Here is a 25,189-nt window from a genome sequence, read left to right as displayed (position 1 = left end):
GGCTGGGGGGTTTTTTGGGGAGCGGGCCGCGGGAGATGCTCCTAACCTGAAATTAGAGAGGTTTTTCGGGGCTCGGGAGCGCGGCTTTCAGGGGCGTGAGGTGTCAGTAGTCACGGCCGTGGGGAACGTGTCAAAACAGACAAATAGCGAGCGTTGTCTCTTCTCTCGGGTCTATTTGTTTCGGCGATATGGCAGTGAATTGTGGAGAGTGATAACGGGGTTCACAGAAATAACGTGAGAATGGGGGATTAATCGGTTAATTTGTTGTTTTTTTGTGCGGATTGCAGCTATGGCAGAGGGAAATGGGGAACTCAAAATGGAAGAAAAGCAGTCGAAGGAGGAGATGGAGTATGTGGAGAGGACGGAGGATTTCGCTAAGTTGATTCAGTATGGACTCGATGAAAAAGTGGCTGCTAAATTAGATGAAATTTATAAAACTGGAAAATTGGCGCACGTTGATCTGGATGAGAGAGCCCTCGATGCCCTTAGGGAATTTCCAGTTGAGGGGGCACTCAGTGTGCTCACTCAATTTTTGGAGTCCAATCTTGAGCATGTTTCTAATAAATCGGCGTATCTCTGTGGTGTCATGAAGACTTACAGACAAAAAAGCAGGGCAGGACAGGGCACAGGCACTAGTACAACGCCCAAAGCACCAGATGAAGACAAAATTAAGGTAATTTCGGAGAATTTTGGAGGGATTTTTTGGGGTAAATTCGGGGAGGAACAGTTCAATTTTGCTAATTTTTTTATCTAAAAATATTTTGGTTTTATTGGTGAATTATGATAACTGTTGAAATTTAAAAAGCTAGATTTTTTCACAAATTGAGAATTGAAAAAGGTTGGGCAGTAAATTTATTGCAAAATGGCATTAGTTGAGAAAAGAAAAAAAATTTAATGAAATTTTTAAAGTAAGTTTGAAGATGAAGACAAAATTAAGATAATTTTGAAGTGATAACGCTTTAATTAAATTGAAGGAGCCGTTCAATTTTGCAACATTTTAAATCTTGGGATATTTTTTTTATTGATAAATTCTGACAATGGTTGAAATTTTTGTGAACTTGATCTTTATATAAATTGAGAATGGAATAAGTTTGAAGATGAAGATAAAATTTAGGTAATTTATACAAATTTTCAACTGATAATCTTTGAAATAAATTGTGGGAGGAACAGTTCAATTTTCCACGACTTTAAAGATGCAATTGTTTAGTTTTTATTGATAAATCATAAAAAATGTTAAAATTTCCAAAAACATAATTTTTTCCAGAGTTAAGGATTTGAAAAAATTGAGTGTCAAAATGCGACAAAAAAATTACATTTATTGAAGTACAATTCATTGAGATGTGGATGAAAGAGAAGAATCCCTCTGAACACTAAAAATATCCATTTCTTCAGTTGTAGATGATCTCAATTAAAAATCAACCTAAATGTCATTTTATCTCACAAATGATTGTGTTCCCTTCAAATTTCAAGAGAAATACTCCCCTAAAACCCCTCGCCCTCAAAATAACCCACAATCACCAAAAACTCAAAAAAAAAATCTCTAAAAATGATAAATTTCAATTTTCCAATGCAGATGATACTTGAGAGAACCGGATACCCACTGGACGTAACAACTGGACAACGAAAATACGGTGGACCACCCCCAGGTTGGGAGGGGCCAACCCCAGGAAATGGATGTGAGGTAATTAAAAAAACCCAAAAGAATAAATCCCCTCCAATCATCAAAAACATTATTCTCTCCAATTGCTAAAAACCTATTTATCCTCCGACACCCCAGGTATTCTGTGGAAAAATTCCTAAAGACATGTATGAAGACGAGCTGATCCCACTATTCGAGAAATGTGGAAAAATATGGGATTTGAGGCTTATGATGGACCCCATGTCTGGCACCAACAGGGGATACGCTTTTATAACATTTACCAATCGAGAAGCGGCACAACAAGCAGTCAGAGAGGTATGTTCACCCCGCCATTACCTAAATTTTAAAAAAATTAGCCTCTTAGTACATGTTCCATCCATAACATAGACATACTCTAAACCGAACTTTGGTTTTATCCTGTAGTTAACATGATGCCATAACGAACCAATTGGATGTCCCATCAACAATTCTGTTTATTTTCAAAATTATCTCCCATTAGTCCCAATATCTGCACCAAATCAGTCCACAATATCATTGAAAATAATTCCTCAACAGTCTTCTCTCAATCAGTGCAGAAATTGGTTCTGATGAAATGTTCGTAGAATTTTATTTCAGTAGACTACCTCGTGACGTTTGAAAATTAAAAAGCCCTTAGTGTTTGTCCTCTCATTCACATGAATTTTAGTGAAATTTACGCTTAATTCATTCTGCAAAAACCCTAGGCTGCATCTACGAACAGTCCACATTATTAAAATTATTTCATAATGGATTTTTATTAACTTTTCATCTACATGCACATGCACAAGTGATAGATGCATGTGGATGGAGGACATTATGCCCCAGTAATCCCCCCCAACCCACCCCTCAAGGATATATCATTAATTTTTATTAACGTCTAGTAATAATAAAACAAAATCCAACCAATTTCCCAGAACGTAACAGTGACTGATGTGATTAATCATGTCCTGCGGATGAGTTTCTTTTTCCAGCTCTCCTCTTTGCTCAGTGGGCAAAATTGGGAGTGGAGAATCTTCTTCTGAACAATGATAAAAAAAAATATCATAATGGTTATATCAGTTGAGAGTCATTGATTAAAGGGGACGAGAAGAACATCAAATCTAATTGGTTCCAAAATTATGAAAAATTCAGGAGTAACAATTTTTTGTAACAAAATTTTTCAGACGAGGCACAAAAATTTGTTTACAGGATTTTCAACGCTATTTTGAAAATCTAATGAGTTTTAATGAACACGCGAATGCCGGTTTACATAAGGCTGGGTGAAATCGAGCGAAACCGCATGCCACGTGTTACCCATGTCAAGATAATCCAAAATTTAAGGGAGATATGGCTCCTTACTCTATTGTTTCGCCTGTTTATCCCACATTTTTTGCAAAATTTCATTAATTTACCTGATTTTTATATTATTTGTTTGGTCTTTGTTTATTTTTAAAAGAAAGCAACATTTATGACCAACAATTTCGCAAATATTTCCTCAAATATTTTGTTTTTATTGATAAATCATGAAGATTGGTCAAATTTTCAAGAACTCAATTCTTTGGCGAGTTGAGAATTCAAAATATTGGTTAGTAAATTCACTGCAAAATGTCAGTAATTGCAAAATAGAAAAGTTCAATGAAATGTTCAAAATAAATTTTCTCCTGAACCATTCATTGTTCATCATTTGAAGCAATTTTTGCAACAGTTTAATTCTTCTTTAAGTTTTTACCTTTTTGTTCCTAATTAATGGCAAAATGTCATTAATTTTTAAAAATGCTAACCGGATTGAATTATTGGTGGAATGAAAGGATTTTTTTCCATCAATTTTTTTCAAAGTTATGAATATTTAACGAAAAATAGAAATTTTCTATTTCGCCCCTTTGAGAATAATAAATTCAATTGTGGATTTTCCCCAAAAAATTAATTCATTTCAACAATGATGAATGGGTTGAGAGGAATATTTATTTTGAAATATCAGTATCCCCCAAATTTTCGCAACATTTTAATTCCCCGAATATTGACATAAAAATAAAAATGCTAAAAACTGTTGAAACTTCCAAAAACTTTTTTTTTCAAAGTTGAGGATTCAAAAAACCGCATGCCACGTGTATCCCCTATAGAAAAAGTCCAAAATTCAACGGAGAAAAATCTCCTCCCCTATTATTTCCCCCGTTAATCTCAAATTTGTTCCAAAATTTCATCAATCTCCCCATTTTTACCAATTTCTACTTTATTATTTGGTTTTCGTTTATTTTTAAAGCAAAAAAAAAGAAAAATATGCGACCAAAATTCGCAAATGTTTTGTTTAACAATTGGAAAAAAGAACAAAATTAGGCATGTGTGTGTTTTTTTCTTCATCCCACAGCTCGATAATTACGAAATAAAACCCGGCAAGTGTCTGAAAGTAAACATTAGCGTTCCTAATCTACGACTTTTCGTCGGGAACATACCAAAGTCAAAAGGCAAAGAGGAGATCTTGGAGGAATTCGGTAATTTAACAGGTAAAGTGAATTCGAGGCGTGTGCACACCTACCTACCTCTTACCTAAACCTACCTGTCTACCTACTTGATTTTTTATCATTTCTCCTTTTATTATTTTGTTTTTTTTGGTAATATAAGAGTGGTAGCTTTTAAGTAGTGGTTGTAGATGGTATGGAAAAGTCAAAAGACAAATGATTTATCAAATGATTCTGAGTGGAGAGCCTCGCATATTTCGAAAAAAAAAACTGTGATACCTTCGTTACTTCGAAGCCTCCTTGCCTCTCGGTTTATTAGTGAAACAGTAACACCTCTCTGGTCCAAGTCTTCTCTTCCCTGTCACATCTAGGTCTTATTCATAATTACGATTGATTTTGCTTCACGTGTACACATTTATCTCCAGTAATGACAATATTTTTAATCTCTCTGCGGACGGCCGGACTCGATTCTACAGCGATATCTGTAACTACAGCCTTCAATTTCCTACTGAATACATTATTTCCACTTGTCTCCATCACGATTATCTCACAACTCCGCTAATCGCCTAATTACTCACTAATTACTGCTGAAGAGTACTGAGTTGAATGACATGAGCATTCACTGCACCCTTATTCTGTAACTGTTCTGGTCAATGTTTAAATCTCAATGTTTTAGTCATTATTTTCACTGTCATCTTCTACTTCCCGGTAATATCGTTCTTTTGCCGACGACATATGGGCATTTAATAGAGAATAGGTCATATACGAGTAGGTGATTTACTCATTAATTTTTTCGGTTTTTTTTTTCAACTAAAAAATCGAGACGAAGTCATGTTTCGGTCTGGGCGAAAATTGAATGTCCAAGAAATTTAGTGAATATTATTTTTTACTGAGCCGCGAGCATGGGGGTACGGGAGACCTGTGTGGACCGCTGGGGCGTGTGGCTCGCTAACAAACAGACAGGCATCTCCCAACCACCCACAAACAAAATCCACCTACCAATTTTTAATTAACAATGATTTATCATTAGTGCCTCAATCCCCAATCTCACTCGCTCTCTGTCGTACTGAAACATCGTATTCTTGTATTTTTACTCCGGACAATTCACCAATCCACAGACAGCCCTATTATTTATTTCGATGCGAAAATGAAAATTCCTCGAATATTCGCGTGACGCGACCCATATCAAGGCAATCCAAAATTTAATGGAGGAAAATATCTCCCCAATTTTCTCAAATTTGCTGCAAATTGAGAAACAACACTCCATCAATCTATCTATTTAAAGAATTTGCGCATTGGTGCAGAGTAAATAATTCACTTTATTCATCAATTTTTCCGTTTTTTTCAACTAAAAAATCAAGACGAATTTTGTGAACATTATTTTTTTATTGAGCCTCAAGCTTGGGGGTACGGGAGACCTGTGTGGACCGCTGGGGCGTGTGGCTCGCTAACAAACAGACAGGCATCTCCCAACCACCCACAAACAAAATCCACCTACCAATTTTTAATTAACAATGATTTATCATTAGTGCCTCCATCCCCACCCTCACTCGCTCTCTGTCGTACTGAAACACCATATTCTTGTATTTTACTCCGGACAATTCACCAATCCACAGACAGCCCCATTATCTGTTTTGATGCAAAAATGGAAATTCCTCGAATATTCACTTGGCGCGATCCCTCCACAAAAAAAAAACGACCTGAAAAAAAGAAACACTCGGCCAATGAGCAGGCGAGAATCAGTGTAAATGAGCAAGCTTAATTGGCACTCTCCTTCCACATTATTCTTACAGCTGAATGATTATGAGATTCGGAAAGGCAAAAAGATTGGTGTTACCGTATCTTATAACAATCACCGCTTGTTTGTGGGAAATATTCCAAAGAATCGAGACCGAGATGACTTGTTCGAAGAGTTTACAAAGCACGCACGTAAGTTGACAATTGCCCTTAAATCTGCAGGCAGAGAGTTTATAATCCGGATTAAAGTTCTGTTTTTTTTTTTATTAATTTTACATGAGAATATTTTTTTTCCTCGTGGGAGGAACTGAAAGATTGTGGAATGAATGAGCGAGTGCAAGGGGCGATAGGAGAATACACGCAGCCCTCACATCACATTTTTAACAATTTGTTTAATCAAACATTTGCTGTGATCACAGTACGAGATAAATACCAAATGAACGGATAGACATTTCATGGACTATTGATAATGGAGTCTAACGTTGATTACGAAATTTGTGCTTGACTTGTTTCGATTTATTTCAAACACACGCTTGACGCAGTATTTACTATTCTCCACAATCTCTACTTCATTTTTATATCTCATGAGAATGATTGAGGAATGCAACGGCTGCTTGGGTGTGTGATTATTCCTTTATTATTTTATTTTTAGTTTTCTTGGATACCTGGGGAGAATGAAAAACCCGAGGGTTTTTGTTCCCATCCGGGCCACTATTCGCGATTAAAAAATGGGCGTAATTATGTTTATTCATAAGTCATATTCTTTTGCATGGGAACTCTCAGAGTCTGGACACAGAGAGGCCGTCGTTATTAGTTAACGTGAACGTCACTTTTTTCGTTCTATCCAATTTACTCATTTTTTTTTCTTTTATTTCTGGTCTCTTACAATGGAGTGTGCACTGTGTGTTTAAATTAACGTAAATTTGAGGACTATTTGATGATAATATTGGCTGCATTCAGTAGAGAAAATGTTTTGGGAATACGTACGGGGGTTTTTTCATGGATTTATCTTTATTCGTTTTGGGTTTAGCTGACGAGAGGGTGCGTCGCTTGTGGGAGTTTTTTTTCCTCATGCCCTATTTTTTTTTATTTACTTTATTGTTTCATATGTTGTCACAGTCACTTTGTATTTCTCGTTTTGTTCGTCCAATGTTGATGGCGATGTGGTAATTTATGCCGTTGCTATTGGTGGATAAAGGGAGTACTTTATGATGGATTAAAAGTCACGTTTTGTCGGTAGCTTTTAAACTGAGAGGAAAGAGAGGTGAATAATGTTTATTGTTAAGGGATTATGTCCATGAGGAGAAGCGAATTGAGTCGGTGGAAACGATTACAACGGTTGGTTGTTCCAGAGGTTTTGCCTTGTCGGCAATATCTCCTGAACGAATGAAACAATTTCAATGGGTCTGGGCTCATTTTACAGAATGCAAAAATACCTTGAAAATGAAAAAAAAAAGCGTCGAATTTCACTCTGCCGATCCTGAGATATTGCAGATTTGCGACGATCTAGTTTGGGAGGAAATTAAACCTGAGGAAAAACGGAGATTCGAAAATCTTCGGTATCTCTCGAAATAATGGTGCGATTTGGACTAGTCAAAGCTCATTTTCAAGGTGAATGAAAGCCCTTGAAAATGAAAAAAAAATTCGTCGAAATTGACTCTGCTGATCCTGAGATATTGACGATTGAAGATGATTCTGAATAAGATTCGTTTCTACTTGCCCAGTCGTGGACTACTCTGACACTGTGACGGGATTATTACAATATTTATTATTATTCGAGTCATTAATGAGTTTTTTATCAATGGAGAACGATCAACTTGAATAAATTTCCACGATTTTTAATTTTTATTTGTTTTTATGGGAGAGATTTTATCGGCAATAAAAATTACAATCAGGGGAGGGAAATTTATAATTTCTAGAACCATTGGACACTCGGCTTACCTATATTTTTTATTATTTTTCGAAAATATAGCCGGCCTGACCGAGGTGATTATCTACAGCTCGCCGGATGACAAAAAGAAGAACAGAGGATTCTGTTTTCTCGAGTATGAGTCCCATAAAGCTGCATCATTGGCAAAAAGAAGACTCAGCACAGGTCGTATCAAGGTCTGGGGCTGTGATATCATAGTTGACTGGGCTGATCCCCAGGAGGAGCCTGATGAACAGACCATGGCTAAAGTACGTTTATTTTAGTAATGGGGGTCGAAGGAATCGTTAATCTCAGTTCAATTGCTATTTAATTTCTTCTTTCTAAGGGGAGACTGAAATAGCGAAATCCCTGGTGCGTTCAGCAATTGTTTTAGTGGGTTTACGACTTCAGGTTTAATGTAAAGAAGAAGAAAATATTACGTTTCGATTTTTCTATCAATTTTTTTTTTCATTTAGTTTCGATTTTTTTAGAGAAATAAAATTTTCGAAAGTGCAATTCTCCAAGGATTGACTCAATTTTTAGTGCACATGTACGTAATATGTGCACAAACAACTAAATGAGTTTTTTCTGAAATTTTCATTTTTTATTCCTGGAATTTTTCTCTCAGGATATTTTATTTTATTTTATTTTATTTTATTATTTATCATCGAATTTGTCAATTAAATTGCGTAAGAAAAGTGAAAACAATCATGAATATTCAGCGTCATTGTAAAACATTCGTTGTTCATAAATTATTTATAGAAAATGCTCGTAATTTTCTAAAATTGCAGTTTTTCAATTATTTCATCAATTTTCCTCCAAAAGTAAACATTTTAATTTTTTCCCCGATTTTTTAAATGTTTTCTGACAGTTCAGTATCGAGATTAAAATTCAGACATGCAAAGTTTAAATAATAAAATCATTGTAAAAGGTCTAGAAATATTTTACTAGAGAAGAAATAGCCAAAGTACTTGGATATCCTTAAAATTCACTGCAACATAAATCATTGAAGTGGGAAGAATATAATGAGAAAAATGCCAAAAAATGAAGATTGTTAACCATATTTAAGTGGCATAAATATCATTAGTCATATTTATGCCACTCTAAATAATTTATGCGCCGTGAGGACACTTTTGAAGATTTCATCAACGAAAAAAATCAGAAGCTAATTCTTTCTCATTTTTTTTACATTAAAACTGAAGTAGTAAACTCATCAGCAAGATGAATAAAGGCCAATGGGATTTTGAAATTTGCGATCTCCTCTTGAAATGTCTGAAGATGTAACTTATTCGTGTTTAATGTTGTCGATTCAGGTTCGAGTTCTCTATGTAAGAAATTTGACTCAAGATTGCTCGGAGGAGAAATTGAAGGAGTGCTTCGAGCAGTTCGGTAAAATCGATAGGGTGAAGAAGATCAAGGATTATGCATTTGTACATTTTGAAGACAGAGACTGTGCAGTCAAGGTAATTGTACTTAAATTCATTCATTTTTCTTTCGTCTTATCAGAGAAAATGATATATTTCATAACAGTAAGTGATTAACAATAACAACTTTGTATTGTGCGAAGAAAACACGTGCCTAGGGCGCAAAACTTGGGCGAGAATCTTGTTCGGGTGAGAATGGGGTGATATTTTGTGTTCCTCTTTATTCAGGCAATGCGTGAACTTAATGGCAAGGAGATTGGGGGCTCTCACATAGAGGTGGCACTTGCAAAGCCCCCATTTGACAAGAAGAAGAAGGAAGACATGCTCAGGGCTAGGGAACGAAGAATGATGCAAATGTTGCAAGGACGTGGCGGGTAAGCATTCGTTCATTGTGATGATAAAAGATTCAGCGAGAATTTTACATAAAAATCGGTTGAACGTCCGACAATTTATTAAATTTCTCGAGTTCTTGGTGATGAAAAAATTAATTATTTTTGAAAAAATTCGGTTTGATAAGATTAAAACGTTTTAGAATAATGGAAATGGAGGATATTGAAGAATTTCCAATTTATTCGAAGCTTGAATTGTTATTAAAATATTCAGATTTGTTGAATGTTGACTAAAAAATTTCTGTTTTTAACATGAGGAGAAATTCATGAATTTCATCCGCAAATTATTAATTGTAATAAATCATCGAATTTCAATAGCTTGTGTTGATGAAAAAATCAGTTAATTTTGGGAAAAATTACATTTGATGAGATGAAAGTGTTTTAAAATAATTAAAATCGAAGAACCTGATGAATTCCCAAATTATTCAATGCGAGAATTATTATTAAAACATTTAGATTTATTAAATATTGACAAACAAAATTTATCTATTTTCAATATAATGAGAAATTTATGAATTTCATCTCAAAATTGTCCATTTGAGATGAAATTCATAAATTGCTAATGTTGAATTTTTTTTCTCGAAAAAGCAAACTTCAAGAATCAATTCTCAATTCTCCCATAATTAAGATTTCTAAATAATTTAATCCAAAAATTGTGAATTGAACCTGTAAAAATTTCTGAATACCCCACTCCATTAATTGAAAATCGACAATGAATTATTTCAGGGGCTCTCCGTCACATCCCAGCATGATTGGAGGACCCATGCCAGTCCGTGGATCTGGTAGCCAAGGTCCACGTGGCACTGGGACGGGAATGAGACCACCCATGGGCCGCGGGGATTACAGTGAGTATTGCCCCTCTCTCGACATTCGTGTTAGATCGTTCTAGTAAAAGTCAAACCTTCGGTTCAACATTTTTGATTTTTCTTGTTAAAAAAATCGTTCAGTTGTGTTCATTTTACCTCATTATTTCAGTCGTTGAAACAATCAAATGTTTTTAAAAATCATTCAAACCCATTTGAACATGATTTTCGATGTTTTTAGTTAAATAACTCAACACCAAAATCCCCGCATGCTCTTGGGAAATTTCACTCATTCTCACTCATAAACCTTTGGCTTTCGCGCATGACAGGCAACGTTTATTTATCATAATTTTGATACAAATATTTATGAAGTGTGAAAGTATTATCGATAAAGTTCAGAATGAAACGTACATTCATTATTTCCCATCCTGATTTCCTGGAAAAAAATCAAATGACAGAAAAAAAAATCCAAAAAATTATCAAAATTCAATAAATTCAAGCAGCAATTCAACTAACGCAATCCTACTGAGTTTTGGTGTGCAATGAAAAACGTTAACGTTAATGTTTGGATAACAGAACACCCTGTCACTGTACCAATTCCTCACCACTCCAGCCCATCCCATCAATAAGATAAAGGTTCGAACGATTGCATGAGTACCGTTTTACCTTCCCATTGATGTTTTTTTTTCATCCCTCAAACGTAGAATTCCTGACAAAAACCAGAGTTTATGTTGTAAATTAGTGACATTTTTTGTTGATTTTCGTTTGACCCCTGGTAGATCTCTAAATAATGAATTATTGCAAAAGATCAATCTGTTTTACAGCCATCAAGGAAATAGGTAAGCGGAAATCACTGATTGTCAAGTGCATCGATAACAGTTCAAGTATTGTTAGATTATTATTTTATTTTATTTTTTATCAACTTTTTGGTTTTTATCACTTTTGTCTAGCCTTTCTTCCGCAAGTGCTCCTACGGTTTAATCAGGAGATACAAACGATTTATGTATTTTATGTATTTTTATTGTTTTGTCATTGTTTTAAATTCAAAACGAGAGTACATGTGTTCGACGTTCGTTCATCCTGTTAATTAAAAACCATTTCTTCATCTGGTGAATTCACATGTTTTATGATGGTGGTGGGGTAAAAACTTTAATGTTTCCCGAATAATAGATTACCATTTGAGGAGAATCGTCGATAAACAGTCTCTCGTTTACTTAAATCTGATTTAAACATGCAAACTCATTAAAAAAGAATGAAAATCACGTTATCATTTTTTTTTCACTGCAATACCGGAGGAATATTAATCGTTTTTTTATTCCTTTATTCTAAAGCCCAAAAAACATTGAAATTGGAGACTAATAAATTCATTCTCATGGCTAAGCAGAATGAAAAAAGCATAAACAATTAAATCTATTCATTTTGACTTTCAACCTTTCGTTTTATCACTTTTGTCGCGCCTTTCTTCCGCAAGTCCTACGGATTAATCAGGAGATACAAACGATTTATATATTTTAAATTTTTTTATTGAATTGTCATTTTTTAAATTAAAAACGAGAGTTCATGTGTTCGAAGTTCGGTCATGCTATTAATTAAAACCCATCTTTAAATCTGGTGAATTCACATCTTTTACGACGGTGGTGGGATAACAATTCCAAGGTTTCCTGAATAATACATTATCATTTGAGAAGAATTGTCGATAAACAGTCTCTCGTCTATTCAAACCTGAATAAATAAAAATTAATTCTCTTCCCGGCAGCAGAGTAAGCCCATTGGTTTGAATGCTTCAAATAAAAAAAGTAAAAAAAATTCTTTTCCCGGCATGCAAACTCATTAAAAGAGAATGAAAATCACGTTATCATTTTTTTTCACTGCAGTACCGGAGAAATATTAATCATTTCTTTCTCCCCTTATTCTAAAACCCAAAAAAAAAACATTGAAATTTGACATTAAAGAGTTCATTCCCGTGGCTAAACAGAAAGAAAAAAGGATAACAAATTCTCTGGGTCTACTTGTAATGTGTGTTTTTATAGATTATGATTACGACTATTACGGTTATGGGGATTATCGAGGTGGCTACAGTGATCCATATTATGATGACTATTATCGATACGAAGATTACTATTTCGATTATGCGCCGCCTCCGCCGCCTGCCAGAGGGAGAGGCAGGCAGCCTCAACCGGTGGGTCGCCTTTTCTAACAATTTTTAATTCGAAAGAGAAAAGCAATCAAAAATTTACATTTATTTATCTAGATTCGATTGAATAATGTATTTTACTTAATTTTTTTTTTACTTCACAATTTTGTCATCTAATTTGAATATTTTCGTAGGCGGTAGTTTGATTGTGGCACAGTGTTCGCGGATTCCTTTCTTCGTGCGTCCAAAATACAACTTTTTTGTTTATTTTTTCATTCACTCTTCTCACTCACAAGCCTGAATTCGCGTTTAACACCAGAATTTGCTAATGACTCGATTTGTGCTGACTAACACGACGCAAGGGATTGTTGATATGTTCCTCCCACCTCTCGCCCCCCATGACTTGTTCATTTTTTAATTCTCAAAATGCCAATTTTTGCAACACACACACCTGCGGCACATTGTGTATTTCATTATTCACGGCTTTAAGTCTGCAATTTCCAGATTTTTCAGTCACCTGCTAGATTCAGAGAGCTTTTAACATAGTTGTGGTTGAAATTGTTTACTGAAGATGTTTGGAATCCAAGTCAAGTCCCTGAATTTTCAGGTAAAATAACGAAATTTCAGTGTAATGTCGCGAAATTGAGGTATTGCATGAATTTTTTGAGGAAAATACTGAACATTTGGCTTTTTATCTCCGAAAATAATGGAGTTGCGTGAAATTTGAAGCATTAATCGTGAAAACCTGAAAATTCTCCAGCAATGGTGGCTTTAATTCCAAAATAACTGTAAATACACATTGTCTTGAGGGGCTATGTGACTCGACTAGATCGTGCGAAATAAATCTGCTGATGGGAATGAAGAACGGAGGAGATGACCCCGGTTTACACATTTAAAATTGGTGGCAGGTCTTCTCGACTGGGCGACATTTCAACTCGTTTTATTTAAATTACAACAATTGTGATAATTTACCGAAATTCTATTACTTTTATTTCAACGTAATCCAACTCAATTTAACAACTGACTGACGCATCAATAATTAATGCGATGTAAAGACGATTTTTTCTTTCAATTAATTAATTGCAAAAAATCAGTAATTTAATCACAATTTAACGGTAATAATTCGACTAGGATTTTTAAACTCAATTTTTTACTATTTTTGATTATTGTTTGGACGCACATTTCAATAAATAATGCAGCAAAAAAAACTTATTACTCCAATTATTAGTTGAAATATCGTGGCTGCAATTATATAAACACAATTTTATCTTTCCATTAACAATTATAAAAAATCAGTAATTTAACTAGGATTTTTTAATTCAGTTTTCAATTGCCTCAATTTTTTTAGTATATTTCGATTATTGTTTGGAAAGCATTTCACTAAACAATGCAGAACAAAAAAACAATTATTCCAAAAAAACAATCAGTTGAAATGTCGCCCAGATGAAAAGACACGCGCCTTAAAAATTTTCCCAAACGAAAAACTAGAGGAACAACTGCACTGATAGAAGAGTTTATCCACCACCACCAACTGAATGATCTCATTCTCTCCAACTCTCGTATCTAAATAAATCCTTCTATCAGTGTGGACTAACGCATCGCGAATCCCCATTTTCAACATTATTACACGTCGAATCCCCCTGTAATCTGTGTGCACTACAGCTGCAAAAACCCGGAAACCTCGAACACACTGCCACTTTCAGATTGTCCGCGCTAATCATATCTGAGCCATGATAGACCCACTTCAAAATTCAATCCGGTAATGTTAAATGCCGGTGCAATAGCCGGGAAAAGTCACGATCAAGGGTGTGATATAACGGTGCCAAAACGGAAGAAAGGAAAACAAAAAAAAAGTCAATAGTTTCTAATTAACGAGAAAAACGACAATTAATTCAGGTATCTAATCTCCTCACCTGTCCCTTATTTCAGAGGAAAAATTTTTTGAACAGTTCCTTTCCTTCCCTGGTGTGTGCTAATTCACTCATGTGTTGCTTTTACAAGAATCTCTGCTGATAAATATTCCCTGGAGTCTATCCAAAGTCCGGAGAGCCGTTTCGAATTGCCCATTCGTTTCCCGAAACGAGGATCCGGGAATGATTGGAATCCGTTTTGGATAGTCTCTCAACGTGAAATGCTTGGTCAGAGGTAATTCCTCAGTGGAGCACACACTGTAGGCATCTTCACTGTCGAGTAATCGCTTGGGCCCTTCTAACATTGACGACGAAACCATTAACTCTCTCTCGAAAATCGCACGATTGTTAAATTTATAGGAAGTCAAGTCTCGTGGCTCGGATATGATACCTGTCTTTTCTATATTTTAGCTCCCTCGTTCCTCTCTATCACTCTTTCGCTGTCATTGTATCGAGTTTCAGGTCCTCCAGGGAGATTGGCTGGATGAGGAATAATATTTGGTTGAGCTTCCATTTGTCTTTCTTTTACTAATTTTGGAGAGTTGGAGAATTTTAAGAACTTTACTCGAGTTGTAGAGTAGCTTACTGTTGTTAGAGTTGTTTTCAAAATTGAAGGGATAAGTGGAGAGGTCTGGGGAGCTGAGAAAAAAAGTAGTGAAATGCGGGGATAACGTGTCATGAATTCTGAGCGAAAAGAGAATGGAAAAATCTGAGAGATGGCTTGAAAAATTTGTTCATTTTATGGAAAATTAATAAAACAAGTTGGAGAAGTTCTGAAGAGGATGAATAATGTCGAGAAACGTTTCAAAATGCGAGGTGATTAATAAATGTGAGCGCCGCCATCTTGCACCCCCGAAGGGGCTTCCAAAATGGCCTCTCCCACCTCACATTTTCAAACATTTTTTAAAATTATTCATCCTCTCCAAATTACCCTCAACTCGCTCCATCCGGTTTCTGTAAATGGAACAAATTTGTTAAGCCATCGTTGAAATTTTTCCATTCCCTCTTGACTGAAATATCGTCGTCAATTGGATGAAATGAGTATGAGTGAGTTATGAGCGCCGCCATCTTGCAGACCTCAAGGCTTCCAAAATGGCGTCCCTCCCACCTCGCATTTTCAAACATTTTTAAAAATTATTCATCCTCTCCAAATTACCCTCAACTCGCTCCATCCGATTCATACAAAAGGAACCAATTTTTTAAGCCATCGTTAAAATTTTTCCATCCCCTTTTGCTGATAATTCACGACGCAAATGCCTCGAGTAAAGTTCTCCAACAATTTCAGGAACCCGAAATTCACATCGATAATCTCACATGTACTAACCGAATAATTCCCAAATAATTAACCAGGTTCCCCAACTAGGAGAGGAATCGCTGAAATGGGAATGAGACTGGATTAAAAATGTACATAATGTAAAAAAATGTATCGGACTCCAGCCACCGGAGAAATCACACGCCGCTCTCTCGCTTGCTTGAGCAGTAACCCACGCTTATTCGCGCACCCCCGAATCCCGCTTAACCGCTTAACAATTTAATGCTTTTTTTTAACGCTTCCACCTTTTGTTTTAGCTGCCAGTAGGTTGTGTTGCTTAACCAAATCCCAAGAAAAAAAAACCGAAAAATATGCTTTAACACCACACGCTGGATAACCTGTGCTAACCCATCCTGCTGCTGTATTTGCATAGAAAAAAATCGAATCGAAAGCACAAAACCTTGTTATTAACACGATTCGGTTAGTAAGAAATTTTTTTTTTTACTCCTTTGTAATTATTTGCCTTTCTCTAACACCGCACTCTCCCCCTGCTCGTTGTTTTATCATTTGAGGATTTTTTTTTGCTCACACGTGCCAGCTTATGGGTCGCACCAAGAACCTCTTTCATTCTGTCGAAATTTTCGTTGAAAATTTCCATGAATTTAGATTTCATATCGTGCCAAATGTCAACAATAACTTACTGAGAATATATCAATCAGTTTTTTAGTTGTCAATTTAATTAGTGTTGATTAGTATTCGGGAGATGAAGTGACGATTGAGGTAATTGGATAAGTTTAAGAGATGCTGCAGATGGGGTAACATTTGGGTGTGTGTTGTTTGGATAGGCTGGTCGTGGCCGTGGACTGGTGGCCCGTGGCCGAGTAGTCGGTGGCCCCCAAGCCCGTGGCCCAGTCAGGGGGGGACGCAACCCCGCAACATCAGGGGCCCGTGGGGCCCAGCGGCCAGCCGTTCGTGGGGGGGTCCGCGCCAAGGGAAGTTTACCAGGTGAGGATGGTCTGTATCCAAATGCAATATTTTTTATTATTTTTTTCTAAGTAATTTTTATTCTTGGGGTTTTGTTGACGAGCAGTTTTCACCAGTTTGCTAGAACCTTTCGCTTACAGATCTCCCCGTCCTTCCCATTCCAGGTGTGTCCTCTCCGATGAACTGCCAGTCACGTAATTCCATTTTTTTAAATGTTTATTCTGCGTTTTTAATTGTGATTTGTTTTGAGGGGAGTGGGGGGAACTAGGGGGATATCGTCTGTAACTCGGAAGGAATAGACGCGATTTGAAGGGTGGAAAAGTAGCTCGAACATGAAGAAAAATCGGTGAATTTCACTCTGCCGATCTTGAGACATCACAGATTGAAGATGATCGGCTTTGTGGTGAACTCAAACGTGAGGGGAAAATGGATCTTTTAAAATCATCAAATATCTTCCGATCGAATGATGCAATTTGGATGAGTCAACGCTCATTTTAAAGCTTAAAAAAGTGCCTTGAAAATGAAAAAAAAAAGTAATCGAATTTCCCTTTGCCGTTCTCGAGTTACCGACGATTGAAGACAATAATTTACCCCACTCCCCTTAATTTCATTCTCATTATTCGCGAAGGAATGGGGTGAAATAATCGGGATTTCGTATAAATTCTTTTCGTTAAAATAATTTTTCCATTGAAACACAATTTCCACCGAATGTTCAATATTCGAATATTTCTCAATGTAAAAACGAAAAAGACGTTATGCAAAACCCTCTCACCTCCCTCCAAAATTCATCCCATTCACCCAAACAATTCGAAAAAAGCCTTCACAATTTCCTCAACCGTTGCCCCAACAATGAGAATCCCCCGACATTTCGAAAGGACCAGTCCACCTCCCGAAGCCTCCGTTAAAACCCGTTTCGTCCATAAATCTCAAAAAGAAAAAATCATTTTACAGCAGGTAAGCGAAAATTTGACGGGGGTCACCAGAACCAGGGGGAATCTAAACGTCGCTTCCAGAGCAGCTGGGGAAACCAGCCCCTCGCCCAACAACCGCTGGGCAATACGTACGGATTAGCGAGTGTTAACGGTGGCGGTGGTGGTGGCAGTGGTAGCGGTATCGTTGGCAGTGGTGTTGGTTTTGTTGACCGACCAACTGGCACACCTGCTGGCGATGAGCACGAGTGGTACCAGGACTCATACAACTCGTGGAGCTAACTTCCGTCTGACAATGCGATGCAATCCGATTAAATCACTATTTCAATTCAAATTCAAACCACAACAATTGGCAGAAAAGCATTTTTTACGAGGGCCTCAACACCATTTACCGACGACAAGAACAGCTCAATGCGTTGGGTTAACGTTTTGAAATCATCGGCAATCGTCAGCCGAACTAATAACTGTAATAATTGTAAATGTAGATTTTCCAGGACTCAATTACTGATTAACAAACGGATGAATTTAAGGAAAAACCATTTAATGTTTAGGTGCAACGCCGACGCGGAAGATGTCTCACTTCAACTTTTTATTCCTTCTTTTTTTAATTTTCAATTGCAATCATCGCCACACCACCGTCATTCGCGTCGCGCCGATATAATGAATGAAGTTGTTGTGATTTTAATGATGAAATGTACAGTGATGTGCCACTGGGACTAGTTATTATTACATCGGAGTGACCACCCATCCACCCCGTACTATTAATTGATAATGTTAATTGTAATTGTAATCGTTAAGGTTAACCACTACTGCATTGTCACATTGTTTACTGCCAAGCGATTGAGTGATTTTTTGGGGATTATGGGAACGACGTGAGATGGATAGAACGAGCGATTAAAATTATTATGGAAATTTAGGGGGCTTACGAGTTGAATGAAAAATTTTTAAAATTACAAAAAAAAATGTTTATTATTATTAGTTTGAGAGGAATTAGGAAAATTGACGTTGAAAAATTATGTTTGGACCTTTGTGATGGCTCGTATTTAGTTAAGTGGTTATGATAGCCTGTGGTTGTAACAGCTAGGGCGAGTAGATTTTTTTTTCCTGTTTAAAACGTGTTTTTTTTCTCTTTCATTGTTTCATTTTTTTTCATTACTAAAAGAATAATAAAGAATAAGAAACGAAAAGACTACTCGTAGCGAGGATAAGTGGCTGGTTGAGGACTGAAAGATGATTTAAAAAATTGATAGGAGTGTTTTAGGATGCGTGTGGCGTATGTCAGAAGAGCTTGTGAAATTTATACGAGTGTGTGAGAGAAAGGTAAATGGGACGATGGAATTTCGATGGATTTTTAGAGCTAGTTGGGGAAAAAAAATTCTGAAAAAGGGAAAAAAAATTGATTATTAGTTAAGGAATTAATAAAAATCAGACGTGTGGCATCCTCCTGTGTGTTCATGTATGCGTGAGGATTGGTAAGAGCCTAGACTTTCTATTGTTGGTCTATAATGTGTACAGTCAGTGAAACTATTATTATTAAGGGTCAGGCAAAATGATTAATCAGGGCGACGATCGATTGAATTTTTTCCATCGATTATTTTCGTCCCCTGAGTTGATGGTGTTCTTCAAAAAAATTTCCATTTTTTTTTCTTTTTTTTTGGTTGAGTTTTTTGATCATTGATTCGGAGATTATTCGAATCAATGATGCAATTGTGATCGAATTGGGGGTCGAGATTAAGACTTAAATATTGCTCACGATAATGAGACTAAATTAAATTGAAGGAAGAGAATAAAAATGTGAATTGTCCGACGAGGACACCAATTTGTATATTAGATAAATCATTCAATTAATTCAATTTATGAATTATTGATGAGAGATGAAAAATTTTTATGAATAACTCGTATCTAAATTCTATAACTGTATTTTCTTTACTGCATTTTTCTACAAAATGCTATTTATCCTCACCCTCCAGTAATCAATTGGAATAGTTAATGAAAAATAATGGAGGTGAGAGTTGAATTTACTTGTGAGATGATTTTTCAAATGGCGTGACTATTGCGCTTTCGAAATTTGTTTTTCTTTTCTTTCTTCATTGTATTTAGGAAAAAATAATTGACACTCGACTGGCTGCCGAATTGATAATGATAGTTGACAGATTCGAATGATTAAATTGAGAGATTTGATAAATCATAATGATTATGTAGTAGATCATATACGGGATAATGCATGAAACAACATGGGGTAAACGATAAATAATAAAAAATGTGGGAAAAAAAAGAAAAAAAAAGAGAGAGAAACACACAAGCACACGACTTTTTGAGTGTTGAGACTCGTTGTTATTGTTAGCCTGTTAGTTAATTAGTAAGAGTTGTAAGTGCGGGTTGTAAGTTGGTCCCTGTCCCTGGAGCCCAGACATCCCCCCTGTTCTGGAGATTTAAATAATTCAAATGAAAGAATGCAAATTAACACGAAAAAAAATATCTAAAGAATATTAACTGCAACAAAAACATAACGAGATGAATCATTTTTTAATGAGAATCATTAATAATCACTAATGAATATATTGAGAATGGAACAAAAAACTAACAGATTTCAAGTAGAGAAAAATGTAGACTTTTACGTATGCAAACACATGCGCACCCACTGACAAAAAAAAGTGAATCCAGAACAAATGGAAAAACAATTTTAAAATGGAGTTGAAATAGCTGACAATCGTATGAAACGCTGCAGACATTGTGTTGTCACAGAATAAACTAGCACCTCAGATTTATATGAACCTCCAAGCCTCCCTTTTCACTGGAACTTTATAAAAAAAGAAAAAAATGAAAAATAAAAATCGAAAAAAAAATTTAAAAACGGCAAAAACCATGGAAAAAAAAGTGAGAAAAAATCGAATGCCGATACAATCAGACCACCATCTGTAATTGACTCAGCACAATTGACAAGTGAGCAAAGAATTTTTTTTTTTGTTGTAATGAGGAAAATAATCGGCCACGAATAAATGAGAAAAGAAAAATAATAACCAATGACGAGAAAATATAAATCAATGGATGAAGATAATTGCGACTAGGGCTTGCATCGTGAGACAGAGATGATGAATTCGATTATACATGCGTATGAAATATAGTTGATCAATTGATTTTGATGAAAAATGTCTGGATTTAAAATATGATATGAAAGATCGATAGCTCGCAGACCCTCCTATTTATGAGCATTTTTTTTGTTACTTTTTATTCATGTTTTACTTAACTCTAATCTTGTTTATACCCCCAACCGCGATTATTCGTTCACTCTGTAGCAAAAAAAAAGAACCGATGAGAGGAGAAAGGATGATTGATGGTGAATATGGAAGGGGGTTAGATCGCAACTAGTTTTAATAATTGAATTAATAATCCCCCGCAAAGAAGAAATGGAAAAATCATATGATATCCCCTGCGTCTCTGCCTTAATAATTATTATTTGTCTTCAAGTTTTTTTTTTCTTTCAATAATCAATGTACAAGATCTGTAATTTTTTTTCGTGGAAAATGTTTTCTTTATTATTCTCTTTCTTATTTCATTAACATTTAATCAGCTTATATTATCCGAGAGAAAAATCCCAAAACCCTTAGCCTCCCCCAAACCTTTCCCCCCAATAATCCTTTATTTTTTCAACTTTTTAATCCTTAAAATCCCTTTACCCTATTTATAAAAGCATAATATCGAGGATATAATATTAATATTAACAATATAATAAGGATGCTATTGCTAATCAATTACTGAGTGGGTTTTTGTGAACTTGATAAATATTTCCGTATGAAAACGATTATTAAAATGAAAAAAAAATCAATGCGAGGGAAAAATACCTGAGGTAAATTAAGATAACAAAAATCATATAAGGGATTAATTTACAAAAAAAAAGGGAAAATGAAAGTTAAAATTTAAACAAAAATTATGAAAACAAAATCTTGAATCTTTGTCGAGGGCAATTGTAATGAGAAAACAAAAAAAATTAAAAGAAATAATAAATGCAAAATTTTATTTGATAGAAGGCAAATTAACAGAGTCCAATTAATAGACGAAAAACCTAAATTTAGATTGTTCGGCTTGCGGGGGCAAGGAAGCACGAGTGGCAAAGTGGCTGAGGCAGTTCACGGTGACGAGACTTTAGACTGATCTAGGTACATAGCGTTATGATAATTGACCGTTATTTTCCATTGTGTGGGCGTCCCACGAGCGAAAAAAAATGACGAAAGAAAATTGAAGAGGAAATTCAATTTTTCTTCTCATTTTTTTTCTTCCGGCTCATTCATTCCTCTTCCCCATTCTTCATCAATCCCTCATCACTACACGTACGACAAAATTTCATGGAAAAACCTGGAAAATTCCACAGGTTGACTCTGCATTTTTTTAAAGGAGAGTTTGAGGGAAAATATTTTATAGAACAGGTCTACAGATCTTAATGTTTTTACACAACTCATTCTATTGACATTATTTCTACAGAAAATATCTCAAGAGAATAAATTGAGTAGAGCGATGGAAATCTCCAGATTTCGTTTTCGAAGTGTTTTTTATTAAACAATTAAATTAAAAAACGTAATGGAATTTTTTAGGTTTTTCAATAATTTTTTTTGTACATGTACCTATCAAGTGGGGCGTCCGAGGCGGGTTAAAGCGTTTCGATAATTGCCCATTATTTTTCAAAATTTCATGGGCGTCCCACGAGCGAGAAAAAATGACGAAAGGAAATTGAAGCGAAAATTCAATTTTTCTTCTCGTTTTTTTCCTCCTGAAAATTAATTCCCCTCCCCCATTCCTCATCAATCCTTCATCACTACACGTACGACAAAATTTCATGGAAAAACCTGGAAAACTCCATTGAAAAATTCCGCCGTTTCACTCTGCATTTTTTCAAAGAAGAGCTTGATGGAAAATATTTTATAAAAAAAAGTCTGCAGATCTTCAAATTGAATTGATGAATTGTCAATTCATTGTCAACTCGTTGTTGAGTCATTCTATTGACATTACATCTACAGAAAATACCTCAATAGAATAAATTACAAACATTCATGTTAAAAAACGTCCACTGGAATTTTCTAGGTTTTTCAATATTTTTTTGTACATGTACCTGTCACCCTCATCACCCAAGAACAACATCGACAAGTGGGGCGCCCAAGGCGGGTTAAAGGTCGCACTTAGGATAATGCACCACTGTGGCTAGCCATGCCCCTCACCGCCCGCCCTTCACCTTCCTAACTAGTGTTTTTTTTTCCCTTATTCATATATTTTTTTATCATTTTTTCACTGTTGAATTGACCTTACTTTACTCACGGCACATCAGCTGGGAGTCAATCCACAGCAATGGCAAATTTCTTTCCAATTTTTTTTCACCTGTCGAGAGCCACTTTTCTCTCTGACAGTTCTCCATTGCGAATTAAATAAGAACGAAACATGAACTTTGAATATGGGAGAAAAAGATGTGCCGGGCCGGGACAGTTGTGACAGGTTTTTTTCTCGTCTCCGGCCCGAGTGGAATATGAGAATGTCGAGACAGATAAATGATTGAGATGAGTGAAACCAAGTGTTCTTTTTTAATTCTATATTAAATATATTATATATTATATTCCTGCGAATATGCATTCTTTTGTGAAGATTGAAACGTGATGTTATGTTTTAGCGGTTAAATGACGAAGTTAACAGGCTTGAGGAAAATTATTGTCCATTTTATTTCGATACTTTGGCTTTCACGTTAGACTTTACGTTGTTGAGATCCAAATTCAATGCACGCTTCAATTTTCTCCTCAACGATTTGAAAACAAAAGAAACGTTTTTTCTCTCCAACTGCCTTTCCATGAATCGCACCGGGAAAATTGCTTCGCTTCTACTTTCCTTGTATGTTTCGCCCGTAATTTTGGTTTCGACTAATTAAATCACGTAATTGAACGAGTGATTCACCGATGAAAAAGAAACAGCGATGCAAAGTGAAGTTGAAAAAAAGTAAATGATGAAATTATAACAGTTGTTGCCGATTTTCCCCTTTAACGACTAAATTTTTTATAATCTTGTCAATCGAGTTTCCCCCGGGCTAGTAGCTAGATTAACGTGGAGAAGGAAAAATGCCCGGAAAAGAATTACTGAAAAAGTAAACGATGAAAATTTAAAAAAAACTTGTCAAAGATTTTGTGTATGAACCAAGTTGTATTCTACATGTCTCAATAAACAGTTGTATGTGAATTTACCTTTCTTAAAGCATTGAATTATTATTCAGTCGATGACGATTATGATAAGTGATCATTTTTATACCTTTTTACCATTTTATCATTTTTATCTCCAATTCTACCGCATGACAATTATTATCAATTTTATTTCAATACTTTGGCGTTCACGTTAGTCTTCATTCTTCAATTTTCTCCTCAACGATTTAAAAAAAAGTTTTTTCTCTTCAACTACTTTTCCATGGATCGCACCGGGAAAATTGCTTCGTTTCTACTTTCCTTGTATGTTTCGCCCGTAATTTTGGTTTCGACTAATTAAATCACGTAATTGAACGAGTGATTCACCGATGAAAAAGAAACAGCGATGCAAAGTGAAGTTGAAAAAAAGTAAATGATGAAATTATAACAGTTGTTGCCGATTTTCCCCTTTAACGACTAAATTTTTTATAATCTTGTCAATCGAGTTTCCCCCGGGCTAGTAGCTAGATTAACGTGGAGAAGGAAAAATGCCCGGAAAAGAATTACTGAAAAAGTAAACGATGAAAATTTAAAAAAAACTTGTCAAAGATTTTGTGTATGAACCAAGTTGTATTCTACATGTCTCAATAAACAGTTGTATGTGAATTTACCTTTCTTAAAGCATTGAATTATTATTCAGTCGATGACGATTATGATAAGTGATCATTTTTATACCTTTTTACCATTTTATCATTTTTATCTCCAATTCTACCGCATGACAATTATTATCAATTTTATTTCAATACTTTGGCGTTCACGTTAGTCTTCATTCTTCAATTTTCTCCTCAACGATTTAAAAAAAAGTTTTTTCTCTTCAACTACTTTTCCATGGATCGCACCGGGAAAATTGCTTCGTTTCTACTTTCCTTGTATGTTTCGCCCGTAATTTTGGTTTCGACTAATTAAATCACGTAATTGAACGAGTGATTCACCGACGAAAAGAAACAGCGATGCAGAATGAAGTTTAAAGAAAAAGTAAATGATGATATTATAACAGTTGTTACCGATTTTCCCCTTTAACGACTAAACTTTTGTCGTTAGGACTTTTTTTACGAAAAAGTAAACGATGGAAATTAAAAAAAAATCTTGTCAAAGATTTTGTGTATGAACCAAGTTGTATTCTGCAGTTGCACGTGAATTTACCTTTCTTACAGCATGGAATTATTATTCAACCCTTGACGATTACGACAATGGGCCGTTTTTATACCTCTCTTGAAGCCCGGAATTACTGACTACTCAACCCTCTGCCCCGATATCTCCAATTCTACCGCATGAAAAATACAGAGTTCCAGGGATGACTGCCCTGGAGAGCGATTCTCCGCTTTTCACCGCAGGTGTTGCAATTTCTCATGGCCTGGTAATCTCCCCTGGGACTCCCACCCTCCTGGGTGTGTCGTCAAACGAACCTTCTCTCGAG

At 35.6% G+C, this 25,189-nt stretch overlaps 1 protein-coding gene across 8 annotated transcripts in view; it reads left to right on the top strand.

Annotated features, from left to right (window-relative positions):
• Positions 1-23,777, top strand: part of LOC107040243 (heterogeneous nuclear ribonucleoprotein R) — a 47,406-nt gene extending 23,629 nt beyond the window's left edge. For 4 of the 8 annotated variants that reach the window (XM_015260235.1, XM_015260242.1, XM_015260241.1 and 1 more), the window contains exons 2-13: positions 288-673; positions 1,574-1,681; positions 1,778-1,954; positions 4,002-4,137; positions 7,802-8,007; positions 9,052-9,201; positions 9,391-9,536; positions 10,278-10,396; positions 11,179-11,193; positions 12,385-12,533; positions 16,496-16,664; positions 17,586-23,777. In XM_015260235.1, the coding sequence (XP_015115721.1) occupies positions 288-673; positions 1,574-1,681; positions 1,778-1,954; positions 4,002-4,137; positions 7,802-8,007; positions 9,052-9,201; positions 9,391-9,536; positions 10,278-10,396; positions 11,179-11,193; positions 12,385-12,533; positions 16,496-16,664; positions 17,586-17,845 (2,021 nt within the window). In that variant the 3' untranslated portion in view covers positions 17,846-23,777. Of the gene's footprint in view, positions 1-287; positions 674-1,573; positions 1,682-1,777; positions 1,955-4,001; positions 4,138-5,885; positions 6,022-7,801; positions 8,008-9,051; positions 9,202-9,390; positions 9,537-10,277; positions 10,397-11,178; positions 11,194-12,384; positions 12,534-16,495; positions 16,665-17,585 lie in introns of all 8 variants that reach the window. The other 4 variants (XM_015260236.1, XM_015260238.1, XM_015260237.1 and 1 more) reach the window with 4 other exon arrangements.
• The last annotated feature ends 1,412 nt before the right edge of the window (positions 23,778-25,189 follow it).

Source organism: Diachasma alloeum, unplaced genomic scaffold (assembly GCF_001412515.2).
Source record: "Diachasma alloeum isolate Michigan unplaced genomic scaffold, Dall2.0 Dall_scaffold_00326, whole genome shotgun sequence".
NCBI classification, from domain to species: domain Eukaryota; kingdom Metazoa; phylum Arthropoda; class Insecta; order Hymenoptera; family Braconidae; genus Diachasma; species Diachasma alloeum.
Note: the sequence above shows the minus strand (reverse complement) of the source record. Positions and strands in the feature narration are given on the sequence as shown.